The sequence below is a fragment of the Salmo salar genome, chromosome 20 (genome assembly GCF_965601325.2).
Source record: "Salmo salar chromosome 20, fSalSal1, whole genome shotgun sequence".
Taxonomy (NCBI): Eukaryota; Metazoa; Chordata; class Actinopteri; order Salmoniformes; family Salmonidae; genus Salmo; species Salmo salar.
In genome coordinates, this window is record NC_138310.1 from 63,424,262 (window position 1) to 63,442,393 (window position 18,132).

Below are 18,132 nucleotides of genomic sequence, written 5' to 3' on the forward strand. Positions count from 1 at the left end.
CAATACTGCAATCAAATCTACTTTCATTTGAGAAACATGACTGAATACTTAACGGGAACTTAACATTTATTCATAGGACTGCATTTCTAGTACAAAAATTTAATACAACTTAAAAATAGACCATGGTCTCCAAGCTTTTCAGAATTGTTCATTGATGTCAATGGAGTCCTTGTAGTATTTTCCTCCGTAGCCAACAGTACAGTCATCCATAAAGTAGGAAACACTACACTGTGCAGAGGAGTTTAGTAGTACTCTCTACTTTATGGATGACTGCACTGTACATCAGTATCTTCTCGTTGCTGTGGCAGCTTCGTGTTTGGTTCTGCTCAGAACCCCTTCTCAGTCCAATCCGTTGAGCAAATTCAAAACAGGAACTAACTAAATCGTCACAAAAACGTGATGTTTTTTTTGTAATACATTGCTGATGTGTAACAAAATGATCTCATAATTCATAAAAGTGTACTAAAATCATCTCAACCAGTAGAACCAATAAAATGTTACAATATATTACTGCCACCATATAGTAAACCTCTCCTGTTTTATACAAAATTATATTCAATTAATATATCTCAGTCAGTATATCACACGGTCTTACCATCTTTCTCTCCTCTATCCCAGCAGAAACAGAAGTGTGAACTAACAGAGGTGTTCTTATTAAGCTTCGTAGTCACGTGGTGTAAACCACAGGAAGAGGTCTAACAGTCCCTCTACAGCGATCTCTCCTTCTGTCTCTGAGATACACCAACCAACCTACGCCCATACAGCCCACATAGACAGACATCTTCACTGATGACAGAGTATGTACCCCAAATGGCACTCTTTTTCCTTTACAGTGCACTACTTTTGACCAGGGCCCATCGAGCTCTGGACAAAAGTAGTGCACTATATGAGGAATAGGGTGCCACTTGGGACACAGAGAGGTCCCCTCTTTTAAGGGTATGCAGAACATAACTTTTTTTTTTAAACAGGCAAATCAGTTAAGAACAAATTCTTATTTACAATGATGGGGAACAGTGCCTTGTTCAGGGGCAGAACAACAGATTTTTGACCTTGTCTGCTCAGGGATTCAATCCAGCAACCTTTCTGTTACTGGCCCAACAGTCTAACCACTAGGCTACCTACCGCCCAATTAAAAAATGAGCTAATTAGATATTGTGAAATTGATGCATATTTTATTGATCGCTTTCAAATTGATTTGACATATTGACGTGCTGTCCATGTTGACTATAACCTAGAGAAGAGATCAAAAGCTCAGGATGTGCTGAACCTTTGATGGGATTCACAAAAAAAAAATGTTTTAGGCTTTTAATAGAATAGATCCACTATTAAAGGAGTGTAGGGATAAAAATTACTTCTTATGAGGGTGTATCTCAGACATGGTATAATTAATTGATCCATAACCTGTTTAAAAAAAAAGAGGAGGTGCAGATATCAGCTTTTCATTGCTTTAAAAGATTTGATGGGATAGGTTACGCTACTGCTTATTCTTTTGTCTTCCATTTTACATTTGAGTCATTTACTGTAGCAGATTCTCTTATCCAGAGCGACTTACAGTAGTGAGTCTTCTAATGCATTTTGCCAACAGAGAAGAACACTAACACATACCTTTAACCCAGTTTACAGCAGCATAAAATAGGCTATATGTAATAGGCACAACTGAAACTTGTGAAATGACTTTTAAGTGAGATATGTCCTCTGTTGTCAAGACAACCTAAACCTCAGAGTCAAGTCAGGCGAGAGAGGAGGAAGTGGTGATGGGTGGAAACTGGGTGTGCAAACTGTGCAAGATATTTTTGTGAAATGTTGACAACAAACAGCAATGCATTCCACGCCTACACACTACCTTCTCTTTATTTAGTTGAAGATACTTGAAGACCTACCATTTCTCTCACATTTAATGATTTCAATGGGCATCACTACTAATATTTCAACCTCCCTACACCATAATTACACTGTACCTGCTTATGTAACTACCATGAAATAATATAGGTATTATAGACAGATGGTAAGAATATGGTCCTTGAGTAGCTCTGGTCCAGGGTGTTACATGCAGCTTTAGCCTCCTTGAAGAAGTCCTATAGCCAGTGGCGACCCGTCATTCAGGGCAGGTAGGGCAGAGCCCCACCTGTTTTGAGCTCCACATTTTTAGCAAAAATAAATAAATATGTGTTTTGCATATTATTTTGGCATTAATACATGTCACATATCCGTTTGCAAACAATGTAAAAAAATATATATCATTGAGTTAATAAAGCCGCATACAAACATGGTCTCTTTTTTGTTTTCTTGAGTAAGGCAGCTCCAAAATGCAGGTGTTTCAGCCTAGCTCAGTGCTTTCTGTGGTGGTGGGGCAAGCCAGCAGAAAATATGGAGCTTTGCCCTGTGATTGGTTAGGGTTCTGTCACTCATGGGGACACTACGTCACCGCCAAGTCTAAGGGTAGAGCTAGAAAATTCTAGCTCCTTGGGTGCTGCCATAGAGTTACATTAGAAGTGACCATCCAAGAAGGTTTAAGGTCATTGACCACAGATAAAATGACGTCAAATAACGTTATATGTAGAGTAGCTTTGTTTGGACTGATCATGTCAACACCATACTTTCAAAATCTAAGCTAGCACTCATCATCATGAATCAAGTCGACAATCTACTGGAAAATCCTTTTGAATGCCTGTCATATGAAGAGAAATTATAGATACAATTTATCAGTGCTCATTTGCATTTGGACATACACATTACACAACAAGTTGGAAATCTCAAATTCAACAATGAGTGGTTTGGAAGGAATCAGTGACAGTGGCTAACTGAAAGCATTGCAAAGCAATCACTAGCCTGCTATTCAGTGGAGTGGCTGTGTGGTCCCAAATCTGGGAATAAGAGGGTCTTTTCCAAATTTAAAATGATAAACATTCAACATTGGCCATGCTGTCAATGAAGCATGATTTGTGCCACGCTCAAAACAACTGTTAACTCGGAACTGCGAAAACTTGACTTCACTGAGTTCAAGACAACTGGGAACTCGGGAATAAACGAGCTCCGACTGGGAAAAGAAGCTTTGAACAGTCATCCAACTCGGAATTGTAAATCCGGCCTCTTTCTAGAGCTACGACCTGAAGATCAATGATGTCATCATGATTCAACCTTGCTTTTTTGTAAGTTCTCAGTTGTTTTGAAAGCACCATAAATCCAGAGAATTCCAGACTTTGATGACGAGTTTTGTTCGAGTGAGCACAGCACAACAAGGTGAGTCCAAAAATGTCTTGTATGTTGCTGCATAAATTATGTAATATGCCAGGGAGATATGTATACTGTAGCTAAGAAAGTAATACTAGTGTTTGTTGTGTAGTGAGATGTTAGTAGCCCATGTGCCTCCCCCTAATAATTTGGTCTATTTACCACTCTTAATTCCACCTACTGTTCTGACTTGGTGGTGCACATAACAGCCTATAACCTGTTTTAGAGAAATGTAATCATTGAATATTGTAAGAGCTTTCAATGTCTGCTTATATGCCCCCTTTATTTATCCTGACATGGTGTATTGTGAGAACACTGTAAGAACGCCTGATGTTCTGAATTCTGTACATTTCAAAAGTGCTGAACAAATAGTTATATTGACTACGTCCGTCCTAGCTCGCTCATTAACGTCTTAATCTAAATTACAGATTGCCTCTTATCCGCTTGTCGTCCCCTTATGACATAGTCTGTACATCTCAATTGTCATTAGAAACCACATTTGTTCAAGCAAGTCAGCCATATCAGATATGTTTTTTTAAAAGGCAGTAAATTAGGCTGAATGAACTGTTTCGCTGCCAGACAAGGCTCCGCTGATCGACAGGTGTAGCAGTGGTAAGATGTTGGGACTGCTGTTGGGACTCTGCTGTTGGGACAGCTGTATGTAGGCCCTAACAGTTTGTGGGCACCGTTTGTCACCGTTATAGTGAAATTAATGCATTGTTTAGTGTTGTGTTGTGTAGTGGCTTTGCTGGCATGCATCCCACTTTTTAGTTTTTGCCCCACCAACATTTACCTGCTAAAATCGCCACTGCCTATAGCAATAGCCAAACATGATTGAGTAGGTGGTAGATTGTTCCCCTGGCTCAACTCACTGCAGTGCTATTTCTTTTTAACATGGGATTACTTAAGGTGAAATGGATAGTGTAGCCTACCTGTATCTAAACAAGAAGTGCCCTAAATGGAATCAGTGGCTATTATCCACAGGTTGTTGACTAGGGATTGATTGAATTATCCCTGATTAGACTAGTGTGACATTGTTAGGTCTGGGGTGTCCTGACTAACCTGATCTGGCTATGGGAAGTCTAAAGTCTACAGAGTGGAAATTATATTTTCAGTCAAAACACATATGACCACATTTTCCCCTTATGGAAACCGCTGAATCTGCCATTGCAGCCATTTCTCGACAACAACTTTTGGGTGTAAATAAGAAAGTACTCACTTTGTGAGGGAGTTGTACGTCTTGCATTGCTTTGTGCAGTGTGATGGTCAAAAAGGATGCAGAAAGGAATGGTAGGTGTGCTCTGTTACTCATTACTGCCACTTGGTGGACTGTTGAAGAAATTACATAAGAATAAATCAAAATAGCCTTTTTTTCTTATTATTTTTATTTACCTTTCTTTAACTAGGCAAGTCAGTTGATGGCCTAGGAACAGTGGGTTAATTGCCTTGTTCAGGAGCAGAATGACCGATTTTTAGCTTGTCAGCTTGGGGATTCAATCTTGCAACCTTCCAGTTGCTAGTCCAATGCTCTAACCACTAGGCTACCTGCCGCCCCAAGGCCATCAGACTGTTAAACAGCCATCACTAGCACATTCGAGGCTGCTGCCTATAGGCATAGACTAGCAATCACTGGCCACTTTAATAATGGAACACTGGTCACTTTAATAATATTTACATATCTGGCATTACTCATCTCATATGGATATACTGTATTCTATACTATTCTACGGTATCTTAGTCACTTAATAATGTTTACATATCTTGCATTATTCTTCTCTTATGGATATACTGTATTCTATACTATTCTACGGTATCTCATTCACTTGATGTTTACATATCTGGCATTACTCATCTCTATACTATTCTACAGTCCGTTCCGCTCTGACATCCCTCGTCCATATGTATATAGTCTTAATTCATTCCTACTTAGATTTGTGTGTATTGGGTATATGTTGTGTAGTTTGTTAGATATTACTTGTTAGATATTACTGCACTGTAACATCTGCTAATCATATGTATGTGACCAATACATGGCTGTGGTTTGTTACCAGACAATATAGATCAGAGTTCCAGTGCATTGATACTGATTCTCACCAGTTGTATTGCTGGTTCTATGGAAAGCACAGATCATGTAATGACATTGACTGTTCAGTCACTATAGGAAGTTTATGAGGTTAATTAAATATTAACAATAATGATATGAAGAAGGTAATAACAATGCTTGGATCAATGCCCTCAAGTATTATTTTATACATAACAATAAAAATATAGAATCTATTGGTGCATTATTTATGCTGTGTCCTTAAACACATTACCCCCTTGAATAAACTGTATCAACTATAATTTGGCAAGTAAAGTGAACTTGAAAGAGAACATCTGCATAGAAAAGTGAAATATAAGCATTTGAGATTTTGACAATATCAGGCACTCTCTCTAATTAACTGATACCCAAATCCAAAGATCCTGGTATTTAGTTGGGCAGTGGGAGTCCAATGGCTGATATCACAGAGGTGATGAGTAGCAGAGTGCTGACTAAGACAACTTGACTTCCAGAGCGATACACCTGGCGACCATTCAATAGCTGGACTGGGCGATAGGTTCCCACCATAGGCTTTCCATCAGCAAACTGAAGCTGAGAAAATTCAGCAAGCTGTAAGACACAAAGATGAAAACATGTTAGACCAGTGGCGTACCACAGTTTCGAATGGCCCCCAAAAGGTCTTAGATAGTTTTGGGGGGAAATGGAAAATTTCTTGCAATTCTACACAAATTGTTATGGGGCAGAGTTAACCATTTGCAGTTTTACAGTTAATTTCCTGACTGTACAGGTATAATGTCAAGTATAAAGGTGACATAGGTGAGGTACAGTATAATGTCAAAGGTGATTCTATAAAGCACCTGTTGCCTGCTGAGAGGAATGGTATTTTCGAACATTGTCCAGACGACAGATTCTTCACAGGCGGGTGTGGTGAGAGAGCCATCGTAGCGGAAGTAGCTGGTCATATTACTCTGAGAGGGGATGAGCATGTCCAGGGACACTTCACTAAGGGTAGTGTTTGAGCCTAAAGTTGGACACAATAAATACAATGGAAAATAAATATACAGTTGCCAAGGATTCCAGCCACCCGAGCCATGGACTGTTCTCCCTGGTCCCGTCTGGTAGGGGGTACCGGAGCATCGGGTCTCAAACCAACAGACACTGAGATAGCTTCTTTCCCCAGGCCATAAGACTGTTGAAGAAGTAAACTACCCCTGCCCTCCCTCTCTTCCAGACTTTCCGCACTGACTACCTGCTCTGTCTCTATGCTCAACCACAGGTCTCTACCACTCAGGCACACACACCTACACTGACACTCTTCTCATTCACATATACCCACATGCACACGCACTCATGCACCCACACTCACACACTCACTACTGACGCCACACACATACAGATGTAGGATCTTCATTTGATCACCCTGCTGCAGGAAAACTTTCCTGCAGTGCCGGACATTTTTAACTTGGGTAGCACTTTATAATAACTCCACATATTAAAGCATTTATAATGAATTATTAAATATTTTATTCATCATTTATTCATCATTACACCCACATTTGTAAAAGTTAGTAACCTATTTAATAATGATTCATAAGATCATTAATAAGATGTTTAATATGCTGTAGGTCCTTATAAACCATTTACTAGTCATTAGTTAAGTATTTTTGCGTGGACTCATCTAAAGTGTGGGATATTTATACTTTATAAATACTTTATAAATGTTTTGAGCAGGGGCTGGAACCGAAATACTTTTCCAATCATTCCGTTCCGAGCAGAACCCCTATGTTTTTTTGTTCCAGTGTTCCGACCAGAAAATAAAGTTCTAAAGCGGTTTGAACCCCAAAAAAGTAACAGTTCATTTAGTTCCTTTTCGTTAATTTCTTAAACTGTGAAATAATTTTTACATTTAGCTCGTTAAATTACTCCTCCAATTATTGCCAATTGAGCAGCTTGCTGTGGGACAGGTATTTTTATTTAACTAGGCAAGTCAGTTAAGAACAAATTATTATTTACAATGACGGCCTATCCCAGCCAAACCCAGACAACCTATGGGTCTCTCAATCACGGCCAGATGTGATTCAGCCTGGATTCAAACCAGGGACTGTAGTGACGCCTCTTACACTGAGATGCGCCACTCGGGAGCCCAAGAGGTAAAAGTTGTTTACATGTTTGATTGGTTAGATAAGTGCAGGCGCAAGATCCGACTGAAATTTCACGGGTCGGGAGAGAGTGACATGCTGCTTGGCTTGAAACGCTGAACATCACGACGTGAATTGGAACATGTTTAGGCTATACTAACATTCTAATTATACAGAATTACATACTAGACATTAGGAATATTTTTGGAACTAAAAAGAATGTTATTGACTCGTTCTCAAGATTTGAAAATAACAGTTCTGTTCCGTAACACTAGAGATCCCTTTCGTTCCTGGTTCTGTTTCCGTTTCTCTGAACATTTTGTTATTTTTCTGTTTTCATTTCTGTTCTCTGAACCAGTTGCAACCCCTGGTTTTGAGTGACCAGTATAATTTCTCACAAAAAGATGAACATGACATTGGTAAACATTCCAGCAGTACCTGTTGCTCCTTAAGGTCTCAAAATGACCACTAGGACATATCAATGGTTTAACAATAAGCACACAATATAGTGGGTGTTTTAAGAGAATATACTTACAATTTTATTCCAAAACAGTCACCCTGTTGTAATAGTGTTATGCTAGGTAAAATGTTTTTAGTCTAAAAATGCTAACATAGAAGTTTCTTGGCAGTGACTTTTCTATCAAAACCAAAGTGTCGATTGCAGCCAGTCACTTCTTCTTGGTTAACCCAGAACTAAAATATTGCGTAAATTGGTCAGCTGCATGATTAAGGTCTTGGTTATTTTATACATCAGTGGTCCATACATGTTAGAAATTGGTCTCCACATTCTCAAAAGGAAACTCTTACATTTCCACTTTGAAATTTCAGACTTGATTTCCCCTTACAAAAAATGTATCAACCCCTACAAAAATGTCCATTAATTATAATCCATATAATTCACATTTCCTGTTGCTGCAGGATTATTTTCCTACTGTAGTAGGCTGGCTCAAATTAAAATCCTATATCTGTACACTCGCATCACAATGCACACACCACATAGCTGCCATAGTGATTATTATTACCGTTCACTGCTGCTTTATTGATTATTATGATTATTATTAACATTGCAATTTATCCTGCTACTGGTCACTTTTACATAATTTACATGTTCATACCTATCCCAATCACTCCAGTACCCCTGCGCATTGTATTAATGGTACAGGCACTGACCTGTATATAACTGCATTCTCATGTTTCAATTTTTTTATTTTATCGTATTTCACGTGTGTTTCTTCTTATCTACAGTGCATTCAGAAAGTATTCATACCCCTTGACTTATTCCACATTTTCATGTGTTACGGATACAATTATTATTACAAAAATTACGCATCTACACCCATTACCCCATAATGACAGTGAAAACATGTTTTTAGAAATGTTTGTACATTTATTGAAAATTAAATACATAAATATCTTATTCACGTTCCCAGAACGTGAAGGCAGACGCATTGTCCCGGCTGTATGACACAGAGGAGTGGTCCGTGGATCCCACCCCCATACTCCCGGCCTCCTGCCTGGTGGCGCCGGTAGTGTGGGAGCTGGATGCAGACATTGAGCAGGTGCTACGTGCAGAGCCCACTCCCCTCCAGTGTCCCGCTGGGCGTCTGTACGTTCCGTCTGCTGTCCGTGACCGGCTGATCTATTGGGCCCACACGTCACCCTCCTCTGGTCATCCAGGAATTTGTCGGACAGTGCGCTGTCTGAGTGGGAAGTACTGGTGGCCCACTTTCGCTAAGAACGTGAGGGTTTGTGTTTCCTCCTGCTTGGTGTGCGCCCAGTGTAAGGCTCCTAGGCACCTGCCCAGAGGTAAGCTACACCCCTTACCCGTTCCACAACGGCCTTGGACGCACCTGTCGGTGGAATTTCTTACCGATCTTCCTCCCTCACAGGGTAACACCATGATCCTGGTCGTTGTGGACCGTTTTTCTAAGTCCTGCCGTCTCCTCCCTCTGCCCGGTCTCCCTACGGCCCTACAGACTGCGGAGGCCTTGTTTACACACGTCTTCCGGCACTACAGGGTGCCTGAGGATATAGTGTCTGATCGGGGTCCCCAGTTCACTTTGAGGGTCTGGAAGGCGTTCATGGAACATCTGGGGGTCTCGATCAGCCTCGATCAGTAACGGGCAGGTGGAGAGAGTGAACCAGGATGTGGGTAGGTTTCTGAGGTCTTATTGCCAGGACCGGCCGGGGGAGTGGGCGGCGTTCGTGTCCTGGGCAGAGATGGCCCAGAACTCGCTCCACCACTCCTCCACTAACCTCTCCCCCTTTCAGTGCGTACTGGGGTACCAGCCGGTTCTGGCGCCTTGGCATCAGAGTCGGATCGAGGCTCCTGCGGTGGACTACTGGTTCAGGCGCACAGAGGAGACATGGGACGCCGCTCATGTTCACCTTCAGCGGGCCGTGATGCGCCAGAAAGCAAGTGCAGACCGTCACCGCAGTGAGGCCCCGGTGTTCGCACCGGGGGACCGGGTCTGGCTCTCGACCCGAAACCTGCCCTTCCGCCTGCCCTGCCGGAAGCTGGGGCCGCGGTTTGTGGGGCCATTTAAAGTCCTGAGGAGACTGAACGAGGTTAGTTACAGGTTATAGCTTCCCCCCGATTACCGTATTAACCCCTCGTTCCATGTGTCTCTCCTCAGGCCGGTGGTGGCTGGTCCGCTCCAGGAGTCTGAGGTGTGGGAGGTTCCTCTGCCCCCTCTGGACATTGAGGGGGCCCCGGCGTATTCCGTTCGCTCCATACTGGATTCGAGGCGTCAGGCGAGGGGCCTTCAGTACCTTGTAGAGTGGGAGGGGTATGGTCCGGAGGAGAGATGCTGGGTTCCGGTGGAGGACGTGTTGGACCCTTCAATGCTGCGGGAGTTCCACCATCTCCGTCCGGATCGCCCTGCACCTCGCCCTCCGGGTCGTCCCTGAGGCCGGTGTCGGCGCGCTGCTGGACCCGCGCGTCAAGGGGGGGTACTGTCACGACTTCCGCCGAAGTCGGTTCCTCTCCATGTTCAGGCGGCGTTCGGCGGTCGACGTCACCGGTCTTATATCCATCGCCGATCCACCTTTCATTTTCCATTTGTTTTGTCTTGTTTTCCCACACACCTGGTTTACATTTCCCTCATTACTTGTCGTGTATTTAACCCTCTGTCCCCCCCCCCCCCCCCCCCCATGACTGTGTGTGTAATTGTTTATTGTCAGGTTGGCACGCTTCCGGTTGGTTTGTGCCGGGTTTTGTTTTATACCCGTGCTTTGTGGCAGCCGGTACTTTGTACGTGGTTGTGGTACTTTGTGCTGCCTCACTTGTTCTTTGGGCATTTGTTTTTGTGACGCGATTGCGTTCTGTTCAAATGATTGCCTCAGTAAAGTGCTTTGTCCACTCATCTCTGCTCTCCTGCGCCTGACTTCCATGCACCAGCTACACCCACCGCCTGACAGGTTTCCTTCCTCTCCGGCAAATTAGTTAGGAAGGATGGGTGTGTCTTTGTAGTGACTGGGTGTATTGATACCCCATCCAAAGTGTAATTAATAACTTCACCATGCTCAAAGGGATATTCAATGTCTGCTTTTCTTACCCATCTACCAATAGAGTTGAATCTGTGTTTGAAAAATTCACTGCTGGACTGAGAGACCTTACAATTATCTGTATGTGTGGGGTATCACTAGCCACTTTAAACAATGGCACTTTATATAATGTTTACATACCCTACATTACTCATCTCATATGTATATACTGTACTCTATACCATCTACTGCATCTTGCCATCTTGATGTAATAAATGTATCACTAGCCACTTTAAACAATGTCACTTTATATAATTTTTACATACCCTACATTACTCATCTCATATGTATATACTGTACTCTATAACATCTACTGCATCTTGCCTATGCCGTTCGGCCATCACTCATTCATATATTTTTATGTACATATTCTTATTAATTCCTTTACACTTGTGTGTGTATAAGGTAGTTGTTGTGAAATTGTTAGGTTAGATTACTTGTTAGATATTACTGCATGGTCGGAACTAGAAGCACAAGCATTTCGCTACACTCGCATTAACATCTGCTAACCATGTGTATGTGACAAATAAAATTTGATTTGATTTTGATTTGATGTAGTAATAAAAAAAATTGGACAGAGATGATGTAGTCATAAAAAAATGTTAAACACTATTATTGCACACAGAGTGACTCCATGCAACTTATTATGTGACTTGTTAATTAAGCAAATTTTTACTCCTGAATTTATTTAGGCTTGCCATAACAAAGGGGTTGAATACTTCTTGACTCAAGATATTTCAGCTTTTCATTTTTAAATAAGTTGTACACATTTCTAAAAACATAATTTCACTTTGACAACAACATTTTCCCCCATTTTCGTGGTATCCAATTGATTGTTACAGTCTTGTCTCATCGCTGAAACTCCTGTACGGACTAGGGAGAGGTGAAGGTCGAGAGCAATGCGTCCTCCAAAACACAGCCCAGCCCAGCCACACTGCACCTGGCCCACCACAGGAGTCACTTTCTGAAGGAACTGTATATTACCGTTATTGCATTGTTGGGAAAGAGCTTGCAAGTTAACTCTTAAGGATTGGCCCCTTTTTTTAAATTTTCGCCTAAAATGACATACCCAAATCTAACTGTCTGTAGCTCAGAACCCTGAAGCAAGGATATGCATATTCTTGGTACCATTTGAAAGGAAACACTTTGAAGTTTGTGGAAATGTGAAAGGAATGTAGGAGAATATAACACAATAGATCTCGTAAAAGATAATACAAAGAAAAAAACAACCGTTCTTTTTGTATTTTTTTGGTACAATCATTTTTGAAATGAGAAAGGCCATAATGTATTATTCCAGTCCAGGTGCAATTTATATTTTGGCCACTAGATGGCATCAATGTATGTGCAAAGTTTCAGACTGATCCAATGGACCATTGCATTTCTGTTCCAAATTTTGTATCAAGAATGCCCAAAATGTACCTAATTTGTTTATTAATAAGTTTTCATGTTCAAAACTGTGCACTCTCCTCAAACAATAGCATGGTATTATTTCACTGTAATGGCTATTGTAAATTGGACAATGCAGTTAGATTAACAAGAATTTAAGCTTTCTGCCAATATCAGATATGGCTATGTCTTAGGAAATGTTCTTGTTACTTACAACCTCATGCTAATCGCATTAACCTATGTTAGCTCAACCGTCCCACAGGGGACCGACCAATCCTAAAGAAGTTAAATATTTAACTGTACTATTTTACACCTGCTGTATCTTGTACATGAGACAATTAAACTTTTGAAATCTTTGAAACATGCCAGTTGTACTTTAGACTCTTGGCACTTATGCCAATGTGACTGGAAACTATGGGCACTTTCACATAGGCCTATCCCTGTATGATCCTGATCCTGGAGTATTATCTACCTGGATCCATCCCATACAATAATACATTACAATGGCTGTTGTTTATGGGATTGTATGACTTACTGGGATGTTTGATAGTGTTCAGAGCATTTACAATGGCGTCATATTTTTTGTTGGAGCTTCTTGATTCCTGAAAATATAAGATAAGTATCATCGATCAAATGTCCTAACAACCCAAATAAAAATATTACAGTTGTACATCTCATGGATAATCTCATAGTTAATACCTCATAAAGGAATCCAAGAACTCCAACCCCTGCAGGGTCTTTCAGAGCTTCAGCCAAAGAGTTGTATTCCTCTTTTATATTAACAATATGCAGCTGAGGACAAATAAATAAAATGTGAACACTCATAGTGTATGTACATGTGATTGCTGTATAATTACTGTAAACATACTGTACCCAAATGACCGTTAAAAACAATGTAATAAACACAAATCAAGAGCATGAAAATGTACTGTGAATGTTTCCTTTCTTTTGGTCATCAAACCTCCATGGGATATCGTTCTCCATCGATGGTGTGTTCTGATCCAGGGCCTCCATCCTTGCCCCAGTGCAGGTGGAGCTGTACTGCCTTGTATGGCACTGCCAGATCTCCACCCTGAACCTTCGCTGTGGCAGGCAGGTCCACTTGAACTGCAGAGATATGAAAGATTTAGTCCATGTAAGAGCAGATATTTGGAGTCCATGGACCTTGCATGTACTGTACTATTGTATTGTTCAGTCTATGTTATGGAGCTTTGAGTTTATATCAAATCTGTGAAATATCAAGGCATTAAAAGGGTGAATAGGCCTTGCTATTCATGTTCAATACAACTACAATACACCATGCGAATATAATGTATAATTTGCAGGGGACATTGTACTGTAAATGTAATGCAGCATCTATATAGCAACTTACCAGTGTGACCATTGTTTGTGATGAAACCGTGGAAGGCCTCTTGGTACCCAGTGAATGTGAATGGTGTAAGGCGTCCGTCTGGTAGGGTTCTTCTCGTCACAATGTTAATTGGAGACTGGGCTGTTCCGTCACATGTCCCAGCAACCGTTGCCCAACCATCAGGTCCTTCTCAGCGAATATTGAGACAGAACATTAGTTATGTTTGATTTGGGGTGGCAGATAGCCTAGTGGTTAGAGTGTTGGACTAGTAACTGGAAGGTTGCCAGATCAAATCCCCATGCTGACAAGGTAAAAATCTGCTGTTCTGCTCCTGAACAAGGCAGTTAAACCACCATTCCAATGGGGATTTTAGCAAATATATGTGCAACAAGTGTTACATTTCATGTTTTATAATTACACAAAATTATAAATACCATGCCTGATATTAGTGTACATTCCTTTTGTTGTTGTAAGTTCCCTTTTTAATGTCGCACACTTCCTTCTCCTTCTGTATTCTTCCTCATAAACATTCCCTGACCTCCCTTACCTCTTCCATTTCTACTGTATGTGGAAAAGATTCAAGTAAAATTGTCCCATGAAAATCCTTATCAATCCATTATGTTAAAACACTGATATTGAGTTTATATAGTCACTGACATTGTAATATTATAATATTTAATATTTATATAGTCACTGACATTGTAATATCTTCTACCAGTATATTGTGATTTGTATCTGTTGATTTGTGAATGCTGTACATGCTAGCTAGTTAGCGGGGGTGTATGCTTCATGATTAACGACTCATGTGTAATCATAACAACATACAGGAACTCAAGTCCTTTTGTTCACCTGACCTAGAATTCCTTACAATCAAATGGCGACAATATTATCTCCCAAGAGAATTCTCTTTGGTGATTGTCACAGCCGTGTATATCCCCCTCAAGCCGATACCACGACAGCCCTCAAGGAACTTCACTGGACTCCATGCAAACTGGAAACCATATATCCTGAGGCTACATTTATTGTAGCTGGGGATTTTAACAAAGCAAATTTGAGAACAAGGCTACCTAAATTCTACCACCATATTGATTGTAGCACTCGTGCGGGCAATACACTGGATCACTACTACTCAAACTTCCTTGTCACTTAAGACCCTCACAAACTTTTACAGATGCACAATTGAGAGCATCCTGTCTGGCTGTATCACCGCCTGGTATGGCAACTGCACTGCCCACGACGGCAAGGCTACCCAGAGGGTGGTGCGGTCTGCACAACGCGTCACTGAGGGCAAACTACCTGCCCTCCAGGAAACGTACAGCACCCAATGTCGCAGGAAGGTCAAAAAGATCATCAAGGACAATAACCAACCGAGCCACTGCCTGTTCACCCCACTACCATGCAGAAGGTGAGGTCAGTACAGGTGCATCAAAGCTGGGACCGAGAGACTGAAAAACAGCTTCTATCTCAAGGCCATCAGACTGTTAAACAGCCATCACTAACACAGAGAGGCTGCTGCCTACATACAAACACGAAATCATTGGCCACTATAATAAATGGATAACTGGTCATTTTAATAATGACACTTTAATAATGTTTACATATCTTACATACTCATCTCATATGTATATACTGTATTTTATACCATCTATTGCATCTTGCCTATGCCGCTTGGTCATCGCTCATCTGTATATTTATATGTGCATATTCTTATTCCATCCCTTTAGATTTGTGTGTATTAGTTGTTGTGGAATTGTTAGATTACTTGTTAGATATTACTGCACTGTTGGAACTAGAAGCACAAGCATTTCGATACACTCGCATTAACATCTGATAACCATGTGTATGTGACCAATAACATTTGATTTGATTTGCGTTATTGTAGTTTTCTCTTCACATGTCGTCATTGGGCTAGCATGGCTATTCATGTCCCCTGTTGTTAATTTATACTTTACAGAAGAGTTGGTGCATAAGGGCAGCACAACATTTAATTTGTGGATTTTGTTTGTTTCTTTATCAGAAAATAAAGCATCATTAGACCAACCCTGATCCTCTGGACACCTGTTCACCAATCAAAATACAACACAGAGGCAATCTACACAGTCACATATGTACTGTATATGGTTTACCTGTGCAGTTGCCACCGCATGTAACCTGGGACTGGTAGCACCAATCTAGAGAAGGGATTTAAGGACAAAGATGTGTGGCAAAGTTCACTGTTAAGGTTAACCTTTGTCAATCAGATACAGACAGCTATAAAGGAACACCCAATGTTATTGGCTTTTGACAGATAGCATTAGAAAGGTTAACTTGCCACAGGTGATAGAAATGTATATTCAGAACATTTCATTCTCTGAGACAGTGGTAGTTGAATTTCAAAATCATGTATCTAATTCAGTAGTTTCATCACCACATAGTGGGGTAAGCTTTGACAAAATGTCATAATTTCCCTCTCATTCCAGTGCATTTCATGAGAAAACATTGGATATTTCCTTACAATAAGCAGGCAGTTGGGCTGATCAAGTCTCTATAATTTACCATTTATATTTCATACACACTGAACATTTTGCCTTCTGATTAATCTGCTACTGTGAGACACATCAGTTCTTTGTTTTATTACATTTCAGCCAAATGCAGCCATGCATTTCTATGATATTTGTTGTGGAATTCCAAAGTACCAAGCGTTTACTGTAGTTTGTAATATATTTAGCTTTATGACTTAGCTAACTACATTTTCAGAGTAGCTTCCTCAACATTGTATACCCAATGCAAGTAGACATAGATCAAGTTTCAACCCATGTTAGTTACTAGGATTGAATAAATTAACACACTCACCTGCCCCTTGAATCTTCACAATGGTGGCAAAGAAAAATGAAATAAGTAAATTCATTGTGATTCGTTTTTGGTTGGGTCAAACGGATGAAGTTCTTTTCTAAATAACGGCAATAAGCAGAGCACCTAGCTCATAAAAATTCCAATAGAAAAGGCAACTCCTCCCACTAGGTTGTATCCATACCTGTTGATAAAATGTATTTATCTGGGACTGTTCCCTTATCATTTGTTATCTATACATTGACGGGAATTCGTTAATAAACCTCATATACTCCAGTCAAGAGTTATTTATAGACAGATATGAGTCAAAACTATTGAATACATTAGTGAGACACTCCTTGTAGGCTATTTCCTCAGAACTACTCTGATTAGATAGTTGGCATATCATTTTATGATTTGAGATGTGGTGTACTCTCACACGATAAATAAACAGTACTACATTTGTTTCCTTGGAAGTTGTGGGATCATACGTTTTTGGTTTCCTGTTGGTTCTGGGAATGAAGCCATAAGTTACCTGACCGATAGAATAGAAGTGAACATTGCCTGTTCTGGGAAGGTTTATTTTTGGTTGCAGGGAGGTTCTGAGAATGTTTTACTCTGGGTGGTTTTATTAAGGCTCTGAGAATGGAAATTATAGGTTATTTAGGGGGTTTTCAAGAACTTCCTTAACTTTCACTGAATGTTTCAGTAAGTGTTTAAACATTGCTAGCTTATTTTTTGTTAACTTTTTTTAAACTCCAAGCACAGATAAGACACATGGAAATGTATTTCCTTAGGCATTAATAATGCAAACACATTTATTTTTTTGTGACACGGCATCAGTGAGATTCAAACCTAGTCTTCTGTTCTCTATCCATGTAATTAGTCCACTTCACCACCAGGATGGCGCTGGCATGCCATGTTTTAATACGCATACAAATCTGTTTATTTTAGTCTATTCAAACAGACCCAGTTTCAAAGGAAACAAGCACTCATTAAGATCAGGTGTAGCCAATTAGTGGGCATGGCCAACAAACCTGAACACACTTAACAAGATAGAGGATAGAGAGAGTTTTGTTGATGCTGAGAACGGAATGTATATGTTTTTAAATAACATTGTTAGACTGTTCTCTGAACATTAATAAAGTTTTCTTGTGGTTTTCATGGAAGGTTTTCTTAACGTCCTCGGATCAATTTGAGAACATGACTTTAAATAGAACTATGAAGAAACCTGTAGGAAATGTTATGCTGAAGTAGCAAAATTCCCAAAGCCAAACATTGCTGCATGTTCTCTGAACTATTTGAGAATATTTCCAGTGGCAAACCATTTGGAGAAAATTCCTAGAACATTAATAAAATTTAACTGAAATGTAACCATGTTTGAGCTTTTAGGAAACATTCTCTTAAGTAATGAAATACTAAGAAAGTTACTATTTTTTTGTCAAGTTCCTTACCCTAACCTGTGGTCTAATTACCAAAGCACCCTCTAGTGGCCTCATGGGTGGAATTTGTCATAATTTTTCATGATTTCATAATTAATTAACAGTATTCATTTTTTCCCCACAGAAAATCTGGTGTTTCTATCTGAAATGGTTTTGTTATATTTCCGTCTTCTGTGATGTATATAAAGT

The 18,132-nt window shown here is 40.3% G+C and overlaps 1 protein-coding gene across 1 annotated transcript; it reads right to left on the reverse strand.

Moving 5' to 3' along the window:
- Window positions 1-5,376: 5,376 nt before the first annotated feature.
- On the reverse strand, window positions 5,377-16,824 carry LOC106581086 (carbonic anhydrase 4). Its single transcript, XM_014162800.2, has 8 exons — window positions 16,526-16,824; window positions 15,820-15,864; window positions 13,715-13,879; window positions 13,304-13,449; window positions 13,042-13,134; window positions 12,878-12,944; window positions 6,130-6,293; window positions 5,377-5,881 (listed from the first exon to the last, which is right to left on the reverse strand). Exons 1-8 carry the CDS (start codon window positions 16,578-16,580, stop codon window positions 5,702-5,704), a joined length of 915 nt encoding a protein of 304 aa, XP_014018275.1. The 5' UTR covers window positions 16,581-16,824; the 3' UTR covers window positions 5,377-5,701.
- Between the last annotated feature and the right edge of the window lie 1,308 nt (window positions 16,825-18,132).

What these genes read in the sequence shown, in the direction of transcription:
- LOC106581086 (XM_014162800.2), bottom strand. Translation starts at nt 16,580, where the DNA reads ATGAATTTACTTATTTCATTTTTCTTTGCCACCATTGTGAAGATTCAA. An exon ending in TGTGAAGATTCAAGGGGCAG is followed by an intron (nt 15,865 to 16,525) that starts GTGAGTGTGTTA and finishes TCCCTTCTCTAG; the next exon opens with ATTGGTGCTACCAGTCCCAG. An exon ending in TTCCTCTCAGCAGGCAACAG is followed by an intron (nt 5,882 to 6,129) that starts GTGCTTTATAGA and finishes TGTGTCTTACAG; the next exon opens with CTTGCTGAATTTTCTCAGCT.